This window comes from Balaenoptera acutorostrata, chromosome 6 (assembly GCF_949987535.1).
Source record: "Balaenoptera acutorostrata chromosome 6, mBalAcu1.1, whole genome shotgun sequence".
NCBI lineage: Eukaryota > Metazoa > Chordata > Mammalia > Artiodactyla > Balaenopteridae > Balaenoptera > Balaenoptera acutorostrata.
The window spans coordinates 71130808-71151860 of NC_080069.1; the positions used below are offsets into that span (position 1 = coordinate 71130808).

General features: G+C 35.7%; 1 protein-coding gene across 7 annotated transcripts in view; it reads left to right on the forward strand.

Moving 5' to 3' along the window:
* RFX3 (regulatory factor X3) overlaps window positions 1-21053 on the forward strand; it is a 296992-nt gene that overhangs the window by 248792 nt on the left and 27147 nt on the right. For all 7 annotated transcript variants that reach the window (XM_057549444.1, XM_057549447.1, XM_057549448.1 and 4 more), the window contains 3 exons: window positions 3986-4083; window positions 7417-7566; window positions 14062-14270. In XM_057549444.1, coding sequence (XP_057405427.1) covers window positions 3986-4083; window positions 7417-7566; window positions 14062-14270 — 457 coding nt within the window. The remainder of the gene's footprint in view (window positions 1-3985; window positions 4084-7416; window positions 7567-14061; window positions 14271-21053) is intronic.

Sequence of the window (21053 nt, forward strand, 5' to 3'; positions counted from 1 at the left end):
AAGTTAAATGCAGACAAGTACGGATGCTTTTGTTCTCATACATTCCACCCAGGAAGTTTTGGGTAGTGACGTTGCAAACTAGAGTGATTCTAATCTCATTAAATTTGCCAAATAGAAAACATGCAACACAGAGTATTGCATGAAAGCAGCCTAGAGCAAAACTGTAGTAAAAAGGGAAAAATTCTCTGTTTTTCAATCTTTCATTTTCTTTTTGACAAAAAAGACAACCTATAGATGTGACAGCCCCAATGACTAATTGCAAGAACACTCCCAGGCCAGTCAACCATGTGAAAATCATTCTACCCAAGGAAAAGGTTTCCTTCATAAAGCCCAGAATTTTTGAAATCTGTAATTGCTAGACCAGCCTCTTTCATGTTTGCTTTTGATTTGAAATGAATTTATCTTGGTTTCTACTGAAGTTGAATTTCTTTATAAAAGCATTTACTTTGTCACCGACATCATGTTAAGAACTACAAATGCAGTTTCCATTAACAGTAATGCTTAACTGGCATTTTGAGAGAAAAATCAATGTAACTGCACTAGCACTGTATTCCTGCCATGAAGCAAGTAGGAATTACATAGATAAATTAGATTACTTTTTTAAGTGATAGTGTTTTTTAAACTACCCTGTTGTAAACAAAGCTATTTTTTGCAAGTGTCAATATAAAAGCCATCATGGATACTTGTGTTAGAGGCAGTTGAAATGATTTTAGGTGTACATCTTTATGAGCACCTACTAGTAACCTTGACTTTTAAAGATATGGAACAGAATTGCTACTCTACAGTGACATTAATAAGGTAAAAGCAATCTTTTAGTTTGTAAAATTAGCAGCCTTGTACTCGAAGTACACTCTTCACAGTTAATTTGTGTTAAATTGTTCCAGAAAATATTTAAATAGGGATTTAGCAAGAAATGGTGAAGATACTAACATTTGTATGTTTATACTTTCTTTTTTAAAATATGATAACAGTGGAAGATATGAGTTATTTCATATGTTCCCTACCACCTTAAAATATATGCTTGACATACATTTACATATAATATCAATGAACACACACATAAACATACATAAATTTGTATAGAAATTAGTTTTTTAAAAATCCAGCTGCCACGGTCTCACATTTTTATAAATTACTAATATTTTCTACCCTATCTGCACCAAGTTTCCTGACTAAAGATTGACTAAAAGTGATGTTGTCATGGAAAATTTCAACGTGTAAATTCTCTACTGATTTATGTTCCAGAATCTGATTTTCCTGTTTTTGTCTTGCTTCCTGTGCTCTGAGTGATAATCTCTAGAGATGTTTAAGAGAAGTTGCATAGGGTAGCTCATTAGCCTATGACATCTTGCCACCAACATAAATTTCTCTCATGAGATATAAGGAAAGGTGTCAGTGAACGCTTTCTTTTTTGAGGCCAGTCAACAACATCAGTATTCGTTAAACAATTCTAAAATCTCTTGCTTCTGTGTTATAGCATCACAAGACTTTAACTTGTAAACTCAGCAGTTCCCTAAGTTAAATCATGTATCAAGTGTAGTTGGCTTTAAACCCCAGAATTTTTAAGCACACAATACACATGACCTTTGTTTTGGGCAAATTTTGATTTGAAAACCGTTTTATTTTGTCAAGTAGTTTGTCTCTGCATTCAGACAACTCAAATTCAGGAATTATCTCATGAGTATAGTTTTACAGTTTCTCTGAAATTACAAGATGCATTAAGGTGCCACCCTACCAAGTAAATTTGGAATTTTAATTCCTGTTCTATAACAAGACTTAACAAAAATAAAGCTTAAAATACAGTGTAGATCACTATCTTCTGATTGTATGCATTTTAATATTAATCATAGGCAGGTTGAGACAAGTTAGCTTTAAAGTAGTTTTAAATTTCTAACCATCCATTCATGAGAAAAAGTTGTCAGTCTGCACAATTTGATCTGACATGAAGCCCTATAGAGAGAACGAACTTAATTTTATTTTTGAAAATTTAATTTTCCTGGCTACTAGTACTTCACTCTACCATTTACTGTCCAGATGGGATTCCTTTTTTTAGCCAAAAAAGTCTGCATATCACACTAATTTAAAGTCAGCTTGAAGCTACTATACTCTAAAATACATTTATCTGAAAATGGGGAAAAAAAAAGTGAAGTGTAAAAAATTGTGTAAGAACTCAACTGGTAACACTCAAATGTACAATTCATGATTATAATTAAAGGTGACCCAAAATGTCATTTAGTACAAAAAAGGAAAAACTTACAATCATTTGAGATACAAAACATATTTTTTTATTTTACAATCGCCCTAGCATTAAATGTGTCTGAATAAAACAAGACCCATATTAAATTTTTTTAAAGTAACTTTTCCTAGTTCTTCTTTTTTTCAGATTAAGTAATTATTATATATTAATTATAGAAAACTACGTAATACAGATAGCCAAACTGAATCTTGTACAAAATTTTACTGAGTTTCAAAGAGGGACTTTAATTTTTTTTCCACTCTTTTTCATTTCCATTCATGCCTGCCCTCCATGGTTCCAGTACATAATACAACAGAAAAATATTTTTCTTTCTTTTTTCTTTTTGGCTGAAGTGAGAAGCTTTGGAAATTTCAAAAAATTAGTTCTCAAGAAATTTCCAACTCAGTGTTTCCAATAGATGATTCTCATGGTTAAAAGTCTGCACTTCTTGAGTGTTTTTCCTAATCAAAATGTAGCCATCTCAGTCTTTCTTCTGTCATTTGACCACTTAAATAATTTTTTAAAATTGGTTGTTTTTATTATTGGAATAGTAAAATTTATATCTTTTGCAATTAATTTGAGTAAGTTAATTATTTCTAACCCTGCTTTAACAAAAGTAATAAAGAAGCATGTCAGACTCATTTGAGCACAGAAAGAAAAACCAAGGAATTTAATCCCATCGTTAATATTCTTGGGAGCCTTGGACCAAAATGTAACTTCTCTGTCTCTTATTGTGGACTACCAATTGTAAGACTTACCCACATTATAGGGAACCCACAGGGATTTATTTTCTGCTGTGGGTGCTTCAAACACTAACTTATTAAATGTCTAAAACTGCTCCCTACACTGTGGAGCCTTGGGCACAGGTGAAATAAAATGCTACTGACTGAATTACTTGTTGAACAAGAGAAGAATTCTGTTTCCTATTATACAGCCATCTCAGTAAGCAGATCTGTTCTTATAAAATAGTCATAATCACCCCTGTTAACGGAAAATGCTTCTAATCATTTTATGACCACCATAAAAACTACTCTCATGGGTCCTATCCCTATTCAGGTTTTAACAGAGATGTAAAGAATATGGAATGGACTGTTTTAGGAATATCTTAAGAATATTGGTCTCTGTGACAGCAATTTTATTATCACAGTGTTCTTTTATCGCTACCTGCCAGTGAAATGGAGAATAGTTATCCAGAATTATCAAGGCAGGCAATTTTAATTTTACCTTACTTTTCAACACGAGTGAGAGATAACTACTCTAATTGACATGTTCTAATGTAAAGAGATGCATAGAGAAAAAGAGAAAGCTTTGCATTATTTTCTTTTTAACTAAAGAAATGAAAATAGGTTAAGAGCTTGAAAAAAGTCAAGATAAAGAATTTCTAAAGAAAATACTTAGCCTTTGAGCACAAAGCTGTTTTGAAAAGAGTGTTTTGTCTAAGATAAAAAATTCCATAAGTATATTCACAACTGGTATATGTTGCTATAAGCAAAAATGTTTGAATGTTTTCATTTCCCAACAAAGTATCATAAGTATCTGGGAACAAAATAGCTTTAAAAGCCAAGCCCATGATATAATATTTGGATTCTTTCAAAGTTAGGAATAATGTTAAATAAAGTCTTGTCAATGAGGATAATATAAGCTCTGTGCTATTTCACATGTTGTACTTGCATGTTTTCCCTTATTCTAGCATAAAGATTAATGTTCTTTGGTATCTTTTTCGTTCTGCTTTTATTCTTTAACATTTAGGTGCCTTGACCCAAGCCATTCGAAATTTTGCAAAAAGCCTTGAAGGTTGGCTTTCCAATGCCATGAACAATATTCCACAGAGAATGATACAAACCAAGGTACACTTTTATGTCCTTGCTTTTTCTTTTGTGTTTAGGAAATCGTTCTGAACTATGAATTTTAAATCTGTCCTATCAAATGATGTTATGTAGACTATTAGTATTATAATAAATTAAATCTTTTTAAATTGATTTTTGTCTTTGTATTTTATAACCATGTGGTAAAGAACTTGCACAAGATATGTTGTTTGATAATACTCCTTTCAGAGAGACTAGAGAAACATTTTAGGTGTGGTGTATTTATCAGCCCTTTTCTAAAGTGTATATTTAAGATTGCTTAATTTCAAATATTGAAAAGAACAGCCTAGAATGTTCAAATAGTTTCCATTTGAGTTTTAGATTTTTTAGGTCCCCTAATATACTCATTGTATTCCGAAGTGTTCATGTAAGTTAATAACCATTTGCTTTTCAGGATGTTTTGTTTTTTTAACACTGGAGAATGCGTTTGTGAATCAAGTAATTATTTTTTTTTTAATAAATTTTTTTTTAAATTTATTTTTGGCTGCGTTGGGTCTTCGTTGCAGTGCGCGGGCTTCTCATTGCCGTGGCTTCTCTTGTTGCGGAGCACGGGCTCTAGGTGCACGGGCTTCAGTAGTTGTGGCATGCGGGCTCAGTAGTTGTGGTTGGTGGGCTCTAGAGCACAGGCTCAGTAGTTGTGGTGCATGGGCTTAGTTGCTCCGTGGCATGTGGGATCTTCCCGCACCAGGGCTCGAACCCGTGTCCCCTGCACTGGTAGGCGGATTCTTAACCACTGTGCCACCAGGGAAGCCCAAGTAATCATTTCTTAAAGAGAACAGTTATCTCATAGTTGATGAGTGTATTTCAGGAATGTGGATTATTTAGCTAGAGATATGAATTCTACTCTCCACTTTGTCCCCTACTAACCATGTTACTTTAGGTTAATCTGTGAACATACATGACAGATGGGACTGATTCTGTCTAAACTTTGATAACAAAAATCACATTTGTGGCCTTTTGTCAGGGTCTGTATCTACTGTCAGACGCCAGCAATATGCCTTGGCTTTCAGTTTGAGAGTGTGATTGAAGCTCTTGTAGCTGACAAGTCTGTGATAGCACAAGTCTGCTTCAGCTTAAGGTTTGCAATAACACATTCTATCTCTAAAACATATAGAAGGACACATTTTATGGATATGCCCACCGTAGATTGTTGCTTTAGAGCTGTGCTGTCAATACAGTAGGGCTAACCACATGTGGCTGTTTAAATTGTAAATTTAATTAAATTGCATTGAAATTTACTTCCTCAGTCACACTAGGTACATTTCAAGTGCACCTTAACCCATGTGGCTAGTGGCTACCATACTGGGTAACACATATGTAGAGCATTTCCATCATTGCAGAAAGCTCTCCATGGTAGTGCTATTCTAGAGTGCCAAGTTCAGGTAGGCAAATAAAGGAGGTGCTATTTGATTATGATGGTCAGAGGAATGCTTTCCAACTTACAAAGTCAGTCATAGTTATAACAATACTTTCAAACAGCTAAAAGCTCCTCCTGCCCCAGTGTCATCAAAGTGGATGTGGTAGCAATCCATCTGCAATATGGGCCATCTCATTGATCTCCAGAGTTGATTTGGGTGGTTTACCTTGGTGGAAGGTGCCTTCTGCTATTCCTCTCTCACGGACATGCAGCCTTTTTTCAGCTGAGCATTTAATCAACAAAGATGATCTAGCGTGACAGTGGAAACAGCATAATGAGGTTGTGACTGAAAGTTATTATCAAAATGCCTGGATTCATATCCCACCACTGTACTGTAGTTTCTGTGTAACCTTGAGCAAGATAGTTAACCTCCCTAAGTCACAGCATGTGTCTAATAGAATGTTTATGAGAATTGAGCAAGGTAATGTATGTCAGGCATTTAACACAGTGCCTGGAACGTGAAATGTCCTTGATTAGTATAAACCACAGAGATGGGAAAATGTGAAATACTCTCTTTGGGGGTATGTGAACGTCCCCAAGTTCCACATGGTCCTGAAACATCTCACTATCAAGACAGAGCATCCTTTGGCCTGTGGAACACCTTCTACCGCTCAGCCAACTGACTGTTCAATCAGTTGCTTGTTATATACCCATAGTGATTTAATGTCATTCCTGTAAATATGTTAAAGTCCTCATTAGATCTGCTATGCAAGTAACAAATTTTCATGAGATCATGAGATTTAGATATTTACCTAGACTTTTTCTTCGTCGTTATCTTTGCTATCTTTCAATATAACCCAGTTTGTTCAGGGTTTCAGCAGGAAAAAAATGGTATATCCAAAGGGGAGAATAATTGAATAGAGTTTAAGAAGTGTCTGTTTCTAAATGTGTGAAAAGAGTTAAGAAAACCAAGGAGGAATGGTAAAGCACCCCAGGACTAGCAATAGTGGGAAGCCTGCCCATCCCTAGGTCTGAAGGGGAAAGAAGTGATATTATGGCATCAGATCTTGTCCTTCCTCCAGAACTGTGGCCTTAGGAAGGAGAGAGCAGAGGTTGTGAGGGAATGAATACTTTGACTACTTTCTTCCATCCTTCAGTCTCCTACCAGTGACTTTCACTGGCCAAACCCAACTGGAAGCCAAAGGGCAAGAGAGGCAGTTAATGTAATCTATTCAGTTTAGTCTTCCTGGGCACAGAGCAGAATGGAGAAGGCTGGAAATTACATTTTGAAGGACAAATGGAGATTTTTCTGGATAGCCCTTTTACAGAAATTCAAATTCTGAAGAGTTCTTCTTGTTGCTTGTATCCGATAAGTTTATTAGCTATGTATTTGCTAATAAAGTCTTTGAGTGCTCTTATTTCACCTCAGAATTACCCACTCCTATTTCACCTCTATAAAATAAAGGTAAAAAGAGTGCATCTTAATGACAGTGCTCTGAAAAGCATGTATTTTAATCCAGTTTAAAAAGTGGGACTGGATAGTGTGGTTTTCCAAGTAAAAGGAAAAAATTTTTATTTGCTTAATTTGTAGTTGACTGTCGTACAGAGAATAAGAAATGAAAATCAACATTTTTCCTACTTGTCTCGACTAAATCATTTCTTGCTATGGATTAGTAGCTACTTGCAAGACTGGTTTAATTAATGGTGCACTCAGATGTCGAAGAATGTGGGAGTTTGTTTTATCCTTGACCTCAGCCTACTCAAAAGGAAAGTAATACTTGGTTTAGAGGTTTAAATGCTATAATTTACAAGTAAGCTCTCTCACCAAATGAATTTGAAATAAGTATCAGAGGGAAGCATTTAAAATTTGGCAAGGGAATAAAGATTTGAAGATTGCGGTGGTTTCTTTTACTGGAGGGGAAAAAAAAAAATCCCAATTTAATTGGATTTCTTTACAGGTTGCAGCTGTAAGTGCCTTTGCCCAGACTCTGCGAAGATACACGTCGCTCAATCACCTGGCCCAGGCAGCTCGTGCAGTGCTTCAGAACACTTCTCAGATCAACCAGATGCTCAATGACCTCAACCGTGTCGACTTTGCCAATGTCCAGGTACTCTGTTTTCTTTCAAAACGTGTCTTTTAATGAAAGGTATCCAATTTTTTTCTTCTTAATTAGGATCATCATATTTCTTTTCAAAGTTACATCAATTCACAGGCACATCTAGTTTCACAATATCCTGAAAGAGGAGAGTTTTACTCCGCTATGGCTTTACTCCTCCTCTGTTTTGCAGTTAAAGTCTGCTAATATTTATAGTGCTAGACAGCAACATATGTCACCGGGGTTTGCTGAATGATTAATAGAGTAATGATGACCACAGTCATTGAAGTTTGGTAGGCAGGAGATGAAACTCTTTCATCTACTAGCTGTGGGGTCTTGGGCAAGTTACTTAACTCTTCTGGGCTTTACTTTCTCCATTTTATAACACATATCTTAGATTGTTTACATATTTAGTAATACGTAAAGCCCATAGCACCATGACACGCACACGAGAAATTTGTTTTTAAAAGTGCCCCACCTTGAAAGAAGCAAGAACAACTCTATTTCAGAGTTTACTATAGGTACCTGGTAAATATTTGTTATTTTAAAAGAATTAGGTGCAACGTATCTGACTCTTTTGATCATCCAAATGAAAGAATAATTTTTTAACCTAATGATAAAACTACTCACTTGTACGTCAAAGTACACATAAAAAATAGCTACTTTAGGAATATTATTATGGAATCCCAACAAATATTTTATTTCACATACTAAAATAATGAAGCTAATTGCTACCAATGAAAAAAAACAGTCCATGGCTCACTCAAAGCAAAAGCAATAAAAGATACATAAATATTGAACATAATCAAAATTTTAAACTTCTGTGCTTCAAAAGAGACCATCAAGAAAATGAAACGACAGCTTATAGTATTGAAAAAATGTTTGCAAATCATATATCTGATAAAAATTTATATCTAGACTATATAAAAAGAACTATTATAACCCAACAATGAAAAGACAACCTCGTTTAAAAAATGGGCATAGATCTAAATAGACATTTCTCCAAAGAAGATATACAGATGTCCAATAAAGTACCGGAAAACTCATTCATTAGCCACCAGGGAAATACAGATTAAAACCACACTGAGGGGCTTCCCTGGTGGCGCAGTGGTTAAGAATCCGCCTGCCAATACAGGGGACACAGGTTCAAGCCCTGGTCCGGGAAGATCCCACATGCCACACAGCAGCTAAGCCCGTGCACCACAACTACTGAGCCTGTGCTGTAGAGCCCGCGAGCCACAACTACTGAAGCCTGTGTGCCACAACTACTGAAGTCTGTGCACCTAGAGCCTCTGCTCCTCAATAAGAGAAGCCATCGCAGTGAGAAGCCCGTGCACCACAAAGAAGAGTAGCCCCCACTCACTGCAACTAGAGAAAGCCCATGCACAGCAACAAAGACCCAAGGCAGCCAGTAAATTAACTAATTAATTAATTAATTAATTAAATCTAAAAAAAAACCCGAGATACGACTTCACACACACTAAAACGGGTATTATCAAAAAATAAAATAAAATGGGTATTATCAAAAAGACAAATAATAACAAGTGTTGGTGAGGATGTGCAGAAATTGGAACCCTTATACACTAGTGATGGGAATGCAAAATGCTGCAGCCACTTTGGAAACAGTATGACAGTTCCTCAAAATGTTAAACATAGAGTTACCATATGATATGGCAGTTTCACTGCTAGGTACATACCAAGAAAAATTAAAACATGTCGACCTAAAAACTTGTTCATGCGTGTTCCAGCAGCGTTATTCATATTAGCCACATAAAAGTGGAAACAACCCAAATGTCCATTAACTGATGACTATGTGAACAAAATGTGATATTCCACACAATGGAATATTATCGGGCAATAAAAAGAGATGAAGTTCTGATACATTCTACAACAGAGATGAACATCATACTAAGTGAAAGAAACCAGATACAAAGGACCATACATTGCATGATTCCATTTATATGAAATGTGCAGAATAAGTACATCTATAGAGACAAAAAGTAAATTAGTAGTTGCCTAGGTCCTGTAGACTGGGGGGATTGGGAGGTGACAGATAAGGAGTAGTATGGGGTTTCTTCTTGGAGAAATGAATACATTCTAAAATTGATTGTGATGATAGAGGCACTACTCTGTGAATATACTGAAAGAAGCCATTGAATTATATACTTTGAATGAATTGTTCGCTCTGTGAATTATATCTCAATAAAACTGTTTTAAAAAACAATATTGTTGCTTACAGATTAACTATTACTCCATTTCCTACAAAGTTTAATCTACAATTCTGGACTAGTTTTATCGTTTAAAATATATCAAAAAGTAACATTTGGGTTTGATTTATTTTAGGGTGTCGTTAATTAGTTAAGTTCATTCTGACTTTCATGAATTGGGTTTAAACTTCTAATGTGTATAGTTTTTCTTAGATCTACATAAATATTTTTATATATACAAGCACACATACGCACACACATGCAAATACGTAACCTCCACAAGAACAAACTGTCTCACGTTTACAAATCCATTAACTTTACATATTTCAGTGGAATTTACATTAACTGATTTTAATGGGAATATTAAGAGTTCATACATTACTGCCTTAAAATGTATACTGTTATGTTTTTTTCAAATCTTCATTCAGAAAAGATATGTTTAAAAGTACTTTAAGAAAAGTTGAAATGGTAAGGCAACTTCTAGTTTCAAAAAGTAATTTAAGTTTAATAACAGAAAATATATTTAAGAATGATTCCTAATAATATCTGAGAAAGATTTAAAATTTTCTGTTAACATTATTTTCATTCGTATAGTTGTGTGTCTGAACCCTATGAAGTATGTATAGAAATGAGTTCTTCCTGGTTATAAACGCCAGCCTTGGCAACATTATTGCATATAAATGGTCAGTTATACGTCTATACTACTACTCATCCCCCACTCACCGACTTTGAGGTTACCTTTTCCCTTCCTTTATTCTCAGCTACCAAGTTTTTCTGGGTCCACGTGACACTTATTAGTGCTGAAACCTGTGTGCTTAAGTATCTGTCCTCCAAGACCTCCTTCCTTTCATTAGAGGACCATGAGCACAGTGGTGTGCCCTCCATTTCCCCCTACATTTTACCTCTCACAACTCTGTTCATTTTCACATGTAATTTCTTTCTCAGGTTAGCATATTTTATCTTTAACTCCTTTCTTTCCTTTTCTGTTCCACATTTTGCCTGGTTTTCTGTCTTCTGCCTCCCATTCCACCTTCATCACCCTCTCCTGTTCATTTGGAAGTCCCTGCCCCTACGAGATTAACCTCAGTTAAGACTGACACATATAGGGTGATGCTCTTGTAATAAGGGAACTTTAATTTAAAACAATGAAATCACATGTAAGTGTCAATATTTTTAATGCTCTAAGAGCTTATGTTTCAGGATATCCATAAATCTCTTTCATCACTTCATTCTTCTCTAATTAAATCTTTTCCTCATGCATTCAGGATAATTTTCCTATTGCCGTATAATTGGTTTTCTGTTTTAATTAACTGATAGCGTTACAATAGTATTGCTTTCTAATTGTTTTGTGTAAATGGATAGTTTTCCAAATACAGTATGGGCTAAATATACTTGGGCTGGTTGACCTGATAACCTAACTTTTGCATATACTTGTGTTTCTGTATTTAAAAGACATTCTAATTTTGAAGCTACTGACTCCTTATCATCTTGGAGATAATTTATTTCTAACTTAATAATATCTTTAATTTTCATCCTTACCTTTTTCCTCTATAGAATTGAAATATCCAAATTCCTTCACAGGAATATACTTCACAGGAGTATTTACAGTGTACTCTATTGTTAGTATATTTTCAATCTGAAGAGTAGTAAAATGAAATATAATATAAAGTAGTTTGAAAAGTCAGAATAATGTCCTGTGGCTTTACTTCTCTAAGTTTAGTTTTAGATTATCAATATCTCTTGGCAAGAACTAACTTCCTAGGAAGCAGTGAGTTTGAATTTATGTTAAGAAATGAAATTAAATTCTTCCAAGGATACCAGTAAGTTCCTCCTGCCTCTTACCAATGCACAGAAATATCTTCCACAATGGGTATAGAGTTTCAGTTTTGCAAGATGAGAAAGAGATCTATTGCACAATAATGAGCATATAGTAAACACTCCTATACTATACACTTAAAAATGGTTAAGATGGGGCTTCCCTGGTGGTGCAGTGGTTGAGAATCTGCCTGCCAATGCAGGGGACACGGGTTCGAGCCCTGGTCTGGGAAAATCCCACATGCCGCGGAGCAACTGGGGCCATGAGCCACAATTACTGAGCCTGCGCGTCTGGAGCCTGTGCTCCGCAACAAGAGAGGCCACGATAGTGAGAGGCCCGCGCATCGCAATGAAGAGTGTCCCCCACTTGCCGCAACTAGAGAAAGCCCTTGCACAGAAACGAAGACCCAACACAGCCATAAATAAATAAATAAATAAAAATTAAACTTAAAAAAAAAAGTTAAGATGATAAGTTTTATGTTATATGTTTTTTACCACAATAAAAAAATGCTTAGCCATTAATGAAAAAACGAAAACAACCTCCCCTATCCTTTCTTGAGACATAAATTCTTCCCTGGGTGCTCTTCTGGACTCCTAAATTGATATGAAAGTTCTGGGAGTCATTTAACAGTGTATTTTGAAAAATCTATTATGTAGAAATAAGTACAAAAGTATGCAAAGATGTAGTTACTAGATTGCTAATTCCAGCATTTTTCCTAATAGTAAAAAATTGGAATGACCATAAATGTGTAACTATATGGAATTGGTTTTGTAAATAATGGAATATTTATGCATTGAAGCAAATTCAATCACTGAACAATAAATATAGCTCCTCATTTGCCTATATGGAAAGTCATTTATCATATATAGTGAAGTGAAACTAAGCAAAATATCAAGTAAAATGTATAATATGAGCCTCTTTTAAAATAACATATGTACACAAGCATACATGCATATGTCTATACTGCATGTGAACAGTTTGAAAGTTAGTGTGTTGTAGTTATCTCTTAATGTTGGCATTTTAGATATTCTTAATATTTTGTTCCTTTTTGTTTATTTGTATTTTCAATTTTTAATAATCATTGTAGTGTACTTAAAATACTTAAAAGTGATATTTAGGCGGTAAAATCGGAAAGACTATTACTAATTAGATAAGAGAAAGAAGGATAGTAGATGGTATCATCAGCTGGGAATGTAGAAGAAACCTTAGGTTTCCCTGAAGAAATAAAATGAATTGAGTTTGGGCATTTTATATTTGAAGTACCTCCCAGTTGAAATGTCTCTTAAATAAGGTAAAGTCTGTAGGGTCAGGAGAGGTGCTGGAACCAGAGGGTGGAGATTAGGGGTTTATTTAGTTGAAATGGTTGATTTGAATAAATTTGTCCTCTGAGAACAGACAGATTGAAAGCTATAGACACTTTTCAGAAAAATACATACATATTCACAATGTTTTAGATATAGAATTAGGACCTTCACAGACACCCCTCCACAGAAATCTATTGTGAAAATATTATCTGGACGCAGTGAACCCAGTTTAAAAATTCTTGTCACGTTTCATTTCTCTAATGTTATGCTTGGGGAAAATGAGGCCCACGCAGATTGAATGAATTGCTTGAAGTCAGTTTAGCTAATTCAGGCCCTATGTTACCATCCACGTCCTTACTCAAATATTATATTACCAAATAATTGTATTCTGACCTTAGGAGTATAGTATTTTTTTAATGTTAAAATACAACATAGCACTAGAAACATTGTAAAACTTATGGCAACCATTGAAAATTAACTTTAAAAGTTCCTGTTTTCATTGCTATTACCAAACATGAAACTTTCCTGTCAGAACCAGAAGGAAAACTATAGTGATCAAATTTCTTGGCAGGTAGCCTTCCTACATTTTCTCAAAAGTATTTTTGTTGTTGTTGTTGTTTTCGGTTCTGTGAATTAATTGGCATTCATAGCCTTGCCTCTATAGCCCTTGAGACTTCAGTTTCTTATCCATAAAACTCATGTAGCATATACTTCTACCTTGTATCATTCAGTGTTTGTTTTTGTTTTAATCCTGAGGGACCACTTTTGGCCAATTGAATCTATTTATCCATCTGACTTACCCTAAATCTTTTCAAATGAATTGGCTTTCAAGTTTTATCTGATTGGGAGAAAAAAGAGAGGGAGTAAAAACTAAAGAAAGACGCCGCATACTGTAGGTTCAGGCTCCTATTTTTCTTAAGTAATCATGTATTTTAGTCTTTCACACAGACTAGTTAATGTAGAAAAACCAAGTCATACTTTTTTGTCACATCACTTTTTTATGCACAAAGGCGATGTTAGTTTCCTTAATAACCGACAAGTAGTCCTTCATTTTCTTAATTCACTTAATTGTTTTACGCTTTCAATATAATTTGCCATTTATGCATATGGTCTGTGTGCTGACACTCAATGAAAAGATGCTGAGTTGAACTTTTTCTTTGCTTTCTGTGTACTGTCCCAGGAGCAGGCTTCCTGGGTATGTCAGTGTGATGACAACATGGTTCAGAGACTAGAAACAGACTTCAAGATGACTCTTCAGCAGCAGAGCACCCTGGAGCAGTGGGCTGCATGGCTTGACAATGTGATGATGCAAGCACTGAAACCCTACGAAGGAAGACCCAGTTTTCCTAAAGCTGCCAGGCAGTTTCTGCTAAAATGGTCTTTCTACAGGTATCGTCTCAACTTTTCCTATTCTGCAATTATGTATGTACATGCTTCTCAGAAAAAAGGAAAGAAGGGAAGACTTTAGTTTGCAGAAACTCCCTGTTGTGATTATCTTCAACCCAACTCATGATTACAACATCATGGAATTGTACCAGGAAGCTTATGGAAATAAAATTTCTACTAGGAAAAGAAAGGCTCTTATTCAAAGCCCTAGAAGTTCTCAGATGGGAACATCTGAGATTCCAGTCTAGATAATATGTTTAGCAACAGTCAGAAAAGGACTACAGTCCTCCTTCTGGCAAACGTGTATTACTTAGTCTTCTTTCTTGAGGCCTTACCACCACTCTTCTTCTTCTCTAGTTCAGGGATTCTCAAACTGTGGTCCCCTAGACCAGTAGCATCACTATTGCTTGGGAACACATTAGAAATGCATATTTGGGGCTTCCCTGGTGGCGCAGTGGTTGAGAGTCTGCCTGCCAATGCAGGGGACACGGGTTCGAGCCCTGGTCTGGGAAGATCCCACATGCCGCGGAGCAGCTGGGCCCGTGAGCCACAACTACTGAGCCTGAGCGTCTGGAGCCTCTGCTCCGCAACAAGAGAGGCCGTGATAGTGAGAGGCCCGCACGCCGCGATGAAGAGTGGCCCCCACTTGCCGCAATTGGAGAAAGCCCTCGCACAGAAACGAAGACCCAACACAGCCAAAAATAAAAATAATAAATAAATAATAAATAAATAATTAAAAAAAAACAAAAACATATAAAATAAAATAAAGAAATGCATATTTTCAGACCCCTCCCCAAAATCTACCTGAATCAGACACTGCGGAGGGGAGGCCCAGCAATCTGTGCTTTTTAAAGTATCGTCCAGGCAGTTCAGATGCATACTCAGCACCACCTAGTTAAGTTCTTAATTTGATCAATTACAATTGTTTTCAAACCTAGCTGCACCTCAGAATTAGTGGAAAGAAAAACAAAACAAAACTCCTAGGTATCTCCCAAAAATTACTGAATCAAAATCGTGGTGGTTAGAAAGTAGTGATTGGGAGTAGGGGTAATCAGAAATTTTTTTTTCAAAAAGCTTACTCCTGGTGATTCTAATGCATAGCCAGTTTAATATCGAATAATCTAGTAATACAAAATGAATCACTTTTTGACTAAAAGGATATATATAGATATATATAAATGTATGTTTTTCTAGACATAGAAGAACCCCAGGAGAGAAAGATTACTTGATATATGATATCAAATGTCGGGGTGAACCACTGACCATAGGTCTACTCCAGGGGTTAAAAACAGAACCTGCGTAAGTTGGCATATATACTATATATATGACATAGGATGAAACTGACAGAGTTCCATTTCTTAAGCTAAGTTAAGTAAGTTATATTTTTGACCCCAGAATTTATTCTTGTGATGGGAGTTCATTTCTTTGCTTCTTTAGATAATGGGGGCCTCACTGGCTCGGGCCGGAAAGCCATGTCTACTTTGAGGTTTAGGCAGTCCCTAATTTAGTTCCTGTGCAACCATGCGCATATCAAAGTAGTGACTACAGGACATACCACTGACTGTGGCTATGGGTACCCTATGGTCATCATCTGGACCTCAGTGGTGAGTCCAAAGCAGTTGTGAGGAGAGAAGGTATACAAAGAAGTAGCTGAGTTTAGAGACTAGCAGAATGAACCCAGTAAGCCCAAATTACAGGATTTCCATCTTGTTTTGACCACCTTGATAAAGATGGAACCAGAGATCTTTTAATTTTGATGGTAGTTGCTTGGTTTTTATTGTGACTTCTTTCTTTCTCAACTGATTTGGTCCAATTCTTATTTCTTAAACTGAAGTAGAGGTGTAGATTCGCTGTATATGTTTAATTAGGAGTTAAATTATCCTTACATCCTGAAAATCGTTTTCTAGTGTCTAGCCCAGGGTTAAATGCAGTGAAAGAAAGTCTACCAGTTTTGTGTTGTTGCTTTGTTTTTGTTTTGGGGATGGACTAATTCCACAGTTCTGTCTCTCATATATTTAGTGCTTTTAGTCCACATGATTTGAAAAGCACCTTATTAAGGTGCTGTCTAACTCTGTGACCCACTGATATGCTTCATTAAAGCCAGTCCTAGGTTTAGAGCTGGGTGTCGGTGAGCAATGTGTTGATGATATGAGTTTTCCTTTGATATATGGGGAAGATTTGGAAAACATTATCACATAATTGTCAAAGTAGATGTAGAAGTAGTAGTAGTAATAGTAGAGTTCAAAACTTTAATTTGGGAACATTTCTTAAGAAGATTTCAGATATTTTCCCATTTGCTTGCAAGTTGATTTCGTCCATTTTTTTTCCCCTCAGAAAATCATATAGATGGTATATGTGCTTCATGAGTGATGAAACAGAAGTTATACTAGCTGTTGTTCCAAAACCTATATGACCAAAAGCCGAGTGCATCTTCTATATCAGAAAAAAGCAAGGGTTTTTTTTTTCTTCTTACTGCTTTCTTATGTCATTACATCAGATTTACCCTTACTCCTTCCTGAGGACTTTTTTTTCTATGTTTAGTTGATATCATTTTAGAAATACACTCCTGGAGCCTTTGTCTCCACAGAGATTTGTTACAGGTATCTTGACAGAAAATTACTTACTTGTATTTCTTGTTCTCTGAAGATATACAAACCCAGTAGATCATCACTTGCCTGCCCTCTGTCCTCCCTGAGTTGGGGATAGTTGGCTTGTTATTGTTAGACACTATTATGGTTATTATTTTCATTTCAAGCAGTGTTGAAGGCATATACTTCAGTGCCACAGAAGGAAAGGCATATTCAGACAGATGCATACCTCCTGCTGGTAGGCGAAGTCAATAGCTTAGAAACTTAAGAGCCTCTAAAATCTGACCTGTTTTTTACCGAGGCATAAAAACATATTGAGTAATGAAAACTGCATTCACAAACAGAAGCAGAATTACAGAGTATTTTTTTTAATGTTTTTGGCTTTGTAATAAGAATTTGGCAGTCACATATATTAATCCTTCATTTTCTGAAGTTGATTAATCTCATAATTTCTAAAATTCTGTGTATATATTTATATGCATACAAATAAAGAAATGGACTGGCAGAGAATCATGATAGCAACAGTTGACATGTTGCTGCAAACACCCTCTGCTCCAAACGGGGGTCTCTCCTTGCCTAACCTGGCTTTGAATGGCTACCGCTGGCTCCCTGGGAGGTGGAAAAAATATCACCACCTTTCTTGGGCAGAAATGTAGAAGTTAAGTGGGCCATTTCTCAGCTTGTGTGTTTTGTGGATAACGGAACACAGAATTCCTTAGGGTCACCCTGAGGGTCAACCAAGTATCCCATTTTTAAAGAATGAAATTTATAGCTTTGATACAGTGACTTGAAAGGGGGCACAGAGAACCTAGTTTGCCTACAATTGAACAATATATAAATCTTCCAAAAAGTAATACTCTTTCAGAATCAGCTATAAGCACTGTTTGAGAAGAGAGTTCACGGTAGCGGGGAGGGGGTGGTCACAGGTGTGATGTTCTCATCTTTCTTCTTTGGAAGGGTGTGATGTATCCCCAAATACATAAAGAGGTGGATTGAGTATCATGTGTTTGGGGATATGTTTCAATTTCCACACCCGTGAGTTATAAAGACAAATACACAAAGGTATTTCTCATCCATTATAAAATAATTAACATTTATAACTCTGATTTTAAAAGGAGTTGAATTCATGGTAACTTAGCAACATGAAATTCAGTGAAGTCAATTTTGCAACATATCTTACAGAAGTCTGAATCAGACAATAGGTTTCCAATTAAACTGTTAATTGTGTCATTTGATACTTGGCTTGTAGGGCAGAAGCCCAGCACAGAGAGCATGAAGCAGACATAGCATTAATAATATAATTCAACTGATTCTTTTCTAAACATATGACAATAATTTCATAGCATGCTTATCAGTATTTTTAAAAATAACTAGATATTTTAACCGAAGGTCAGCACCCTTTTTTTTTTCATTTTCCAACAGAATTTAGTATTACGTGTGTACTTTATGCTGAAATAAGGTGATTGCCCAGCTGTCAAATAGAATCCAAAAGCCTTAGCATGGCCTATAAGATCCTACATGGTCCAGCTGCTAGTGACCTCCAGGTCTCACTGTGTATTCTCTTTGCTCACGTCCTCCAGCCACACTAGCCTCTGGGCTGTCCTTGGAATAAAACAAACATAGTTCTGCCTCAGTCTCTGTATTTGCTCTCCTTTCTGCCAGGAAAGCTCACATGTTCACACGGCTCACTCCTTCACTTCAGTCTTGGTTCTGCTCAAGATATCACCTCCTCAAAAAGAGTTTTCCTGACACCCTAACTTCAAGTGCCGGCACCCATCACTCTCCAATCTCTTAACCTGATTTATTGTTTTTCATAGGGTTTATCACTACCTAAGTTTATATTTTATATCTACTCTGTTTTTATCAACTCTCTGTCCTACTAGAATGTGAGCTCTGTTGAAACCAAATTTTGTCTGACTTGCTCTAGAACAAGACCCTGGCACAGAGTAGGAACACAATAAATATCTATTGAATGAATGAATGTGAATTCTCTTGGAATAAAAAAATTGACTTTGCATTTTGTTTAATAATACCAGAAAGCTACTCAGTATGAATATTCTTCTTAGTCATTTACATTATTTTAAGGGAAATATAAAGCCCTAAAAGTTGAATTTTGAAATATATATATAATTCATTCTATATCTGTGATATTTATCCCTGCAAAGATTTATTGACATTCAACCGGCCCAGGATTCTTCTATGTTACAATGAATATCTTCTTTTTAAAATAAACATTTTTTGGATTATGAAATTAGTATATACTCACTTTAGAAAATCTGGGAAATACAAATACTATAAAAAGAATAAACTTAAATCATCCATAATTTTACTACCCAGAAATAACTACTGGTAAAATATTTTCTTTCAGTGTTACATAAAGTTGAGATCCAATTGTTTATCAGAGTTTATTATCTGTATTTTTCCCTTAACATTTTTCATTTAACATTATACCTTAAGCATATCTTAAGAAACATAATTTTTAATGTCCTCACAATATTCCATTTTGTGTATGTCTCATACATTATTTAAACATCCCATTTGTCTCTTATTCTTGAGCATTTAGGTTGTTTTTGGTCTTGTGATACAATTATAAAAAATACTGTAACGATTATCTTTGTATAAAGTTGCACATTTATCTTCAGATAAATTGAAATAAATTTGCACTTTTTAAGGTGACTAATACTATTTTAATGAAGTGTGCTATCTCGATGCTAATAAAGTATTAAACATTCCCATTTATTTAGGGATAGAATTTTTTTAAGAATTATATAGATGGTTTCTATGTTAAATGGGCTCATGTTATACTTTTTAGTTCTTGCACTTAACATTATATCATTAACATCTTTCCAAGTTACTGCCTATATGTGTACTCTCCCTCATTTCTTTGAACTATTGTATAAATTTACATACATGAATGAACCATTTTTTTTACTTAGTATCCTACAAATGGATATTTAGTGTTGCCCCCTATTTTCTCACTAGTATAAATATTGCTGCAATTAAAACTATCTTTGCTCATTTGTGTAAATTTCTAGAATTAGAACTGATAGGTGATCACACTGGTCAGAATGGCCATCATCAAAAAATCTGCAAACAATAAATGCTGGAGAGGGTGTGGAGAAAAGGGAAGCCTCATACACTGTTGGTGGGAATGTAAATTGATACAGCCACTATGGAGAACAGTATGGAGGTTCCTTAAAAAAACTGAAAATAGAACTATCATATGACCCAGCAATCCCACTACTGGGCATATACCCTGAGAAAACCATAATTCAGAAAAACATATGCACCCCAATGTTCATAGTAGCACTACTTACAATAGCCAGGACATGGAAGCAACCTAAGTGTCCATCGACAGAGGAATGGATAAAGAAGATGTGGTACATGTATATACAATGGAATATTACTCAGCCATAAAAAGGAATGAAATTGGATCATTTGTTGAGATGTGAATGGACCTAGAGAGTGTCCTAGAGATTGTTCATACAGAGTGAAGTAAGTGAGAAAGAGAAAAGCAAATATTGTATAATAACGCATATATCTGGAATCTAGAAAAATGATCCAGATGATCTTAGTTGCAAAGCAGAAATAGAGAAACAGACATAGAGAACAAATGTACGGATACCAAGGGGGAAAGGGGTGGGGTGAGAGGAATTGGGAGACTGGGATTGACACATATACATTATTGATGCTATGTATAAAATGGATAACTGATGGGAACATGCTGTATAGCACAGGGAGCTCACCTAGTGCACTGTGGTAACCTAAATGGGAGGGAAGTCTAAAAGGGAGGGGATATCTGTACGTGTATGGCCCATTCATTTTGTTGTGCAGTGGAGGCTAATACAGCTTTGTAAAGCAACGATGCTCAGCCATAAAAAGGAACGAAATTGAGGTATTTGTAGTGAGGTGGATGGACTTAGAGTCTGTCATACAGAGTGAACTAAGAAAGAGAAAAACAAATAACGTATGCTAACACACATATATGGAATATTAAAAAAAAAATGGTTCTGATGGACCTAGGGGCAGGACAGGAATAAAGACGCAGATGTAGAGAATGGACTTGAGGACATGGGTGGGGGGGAAGGGTAAACTGGGACAAAGTGAGAGAGTAGCATTGACATGTATACACAACCAACTGTAAGATAGCTACTGGGAAGCACAGGGAGATCAGCTCGGTGCTTTGTGACCACCTAGA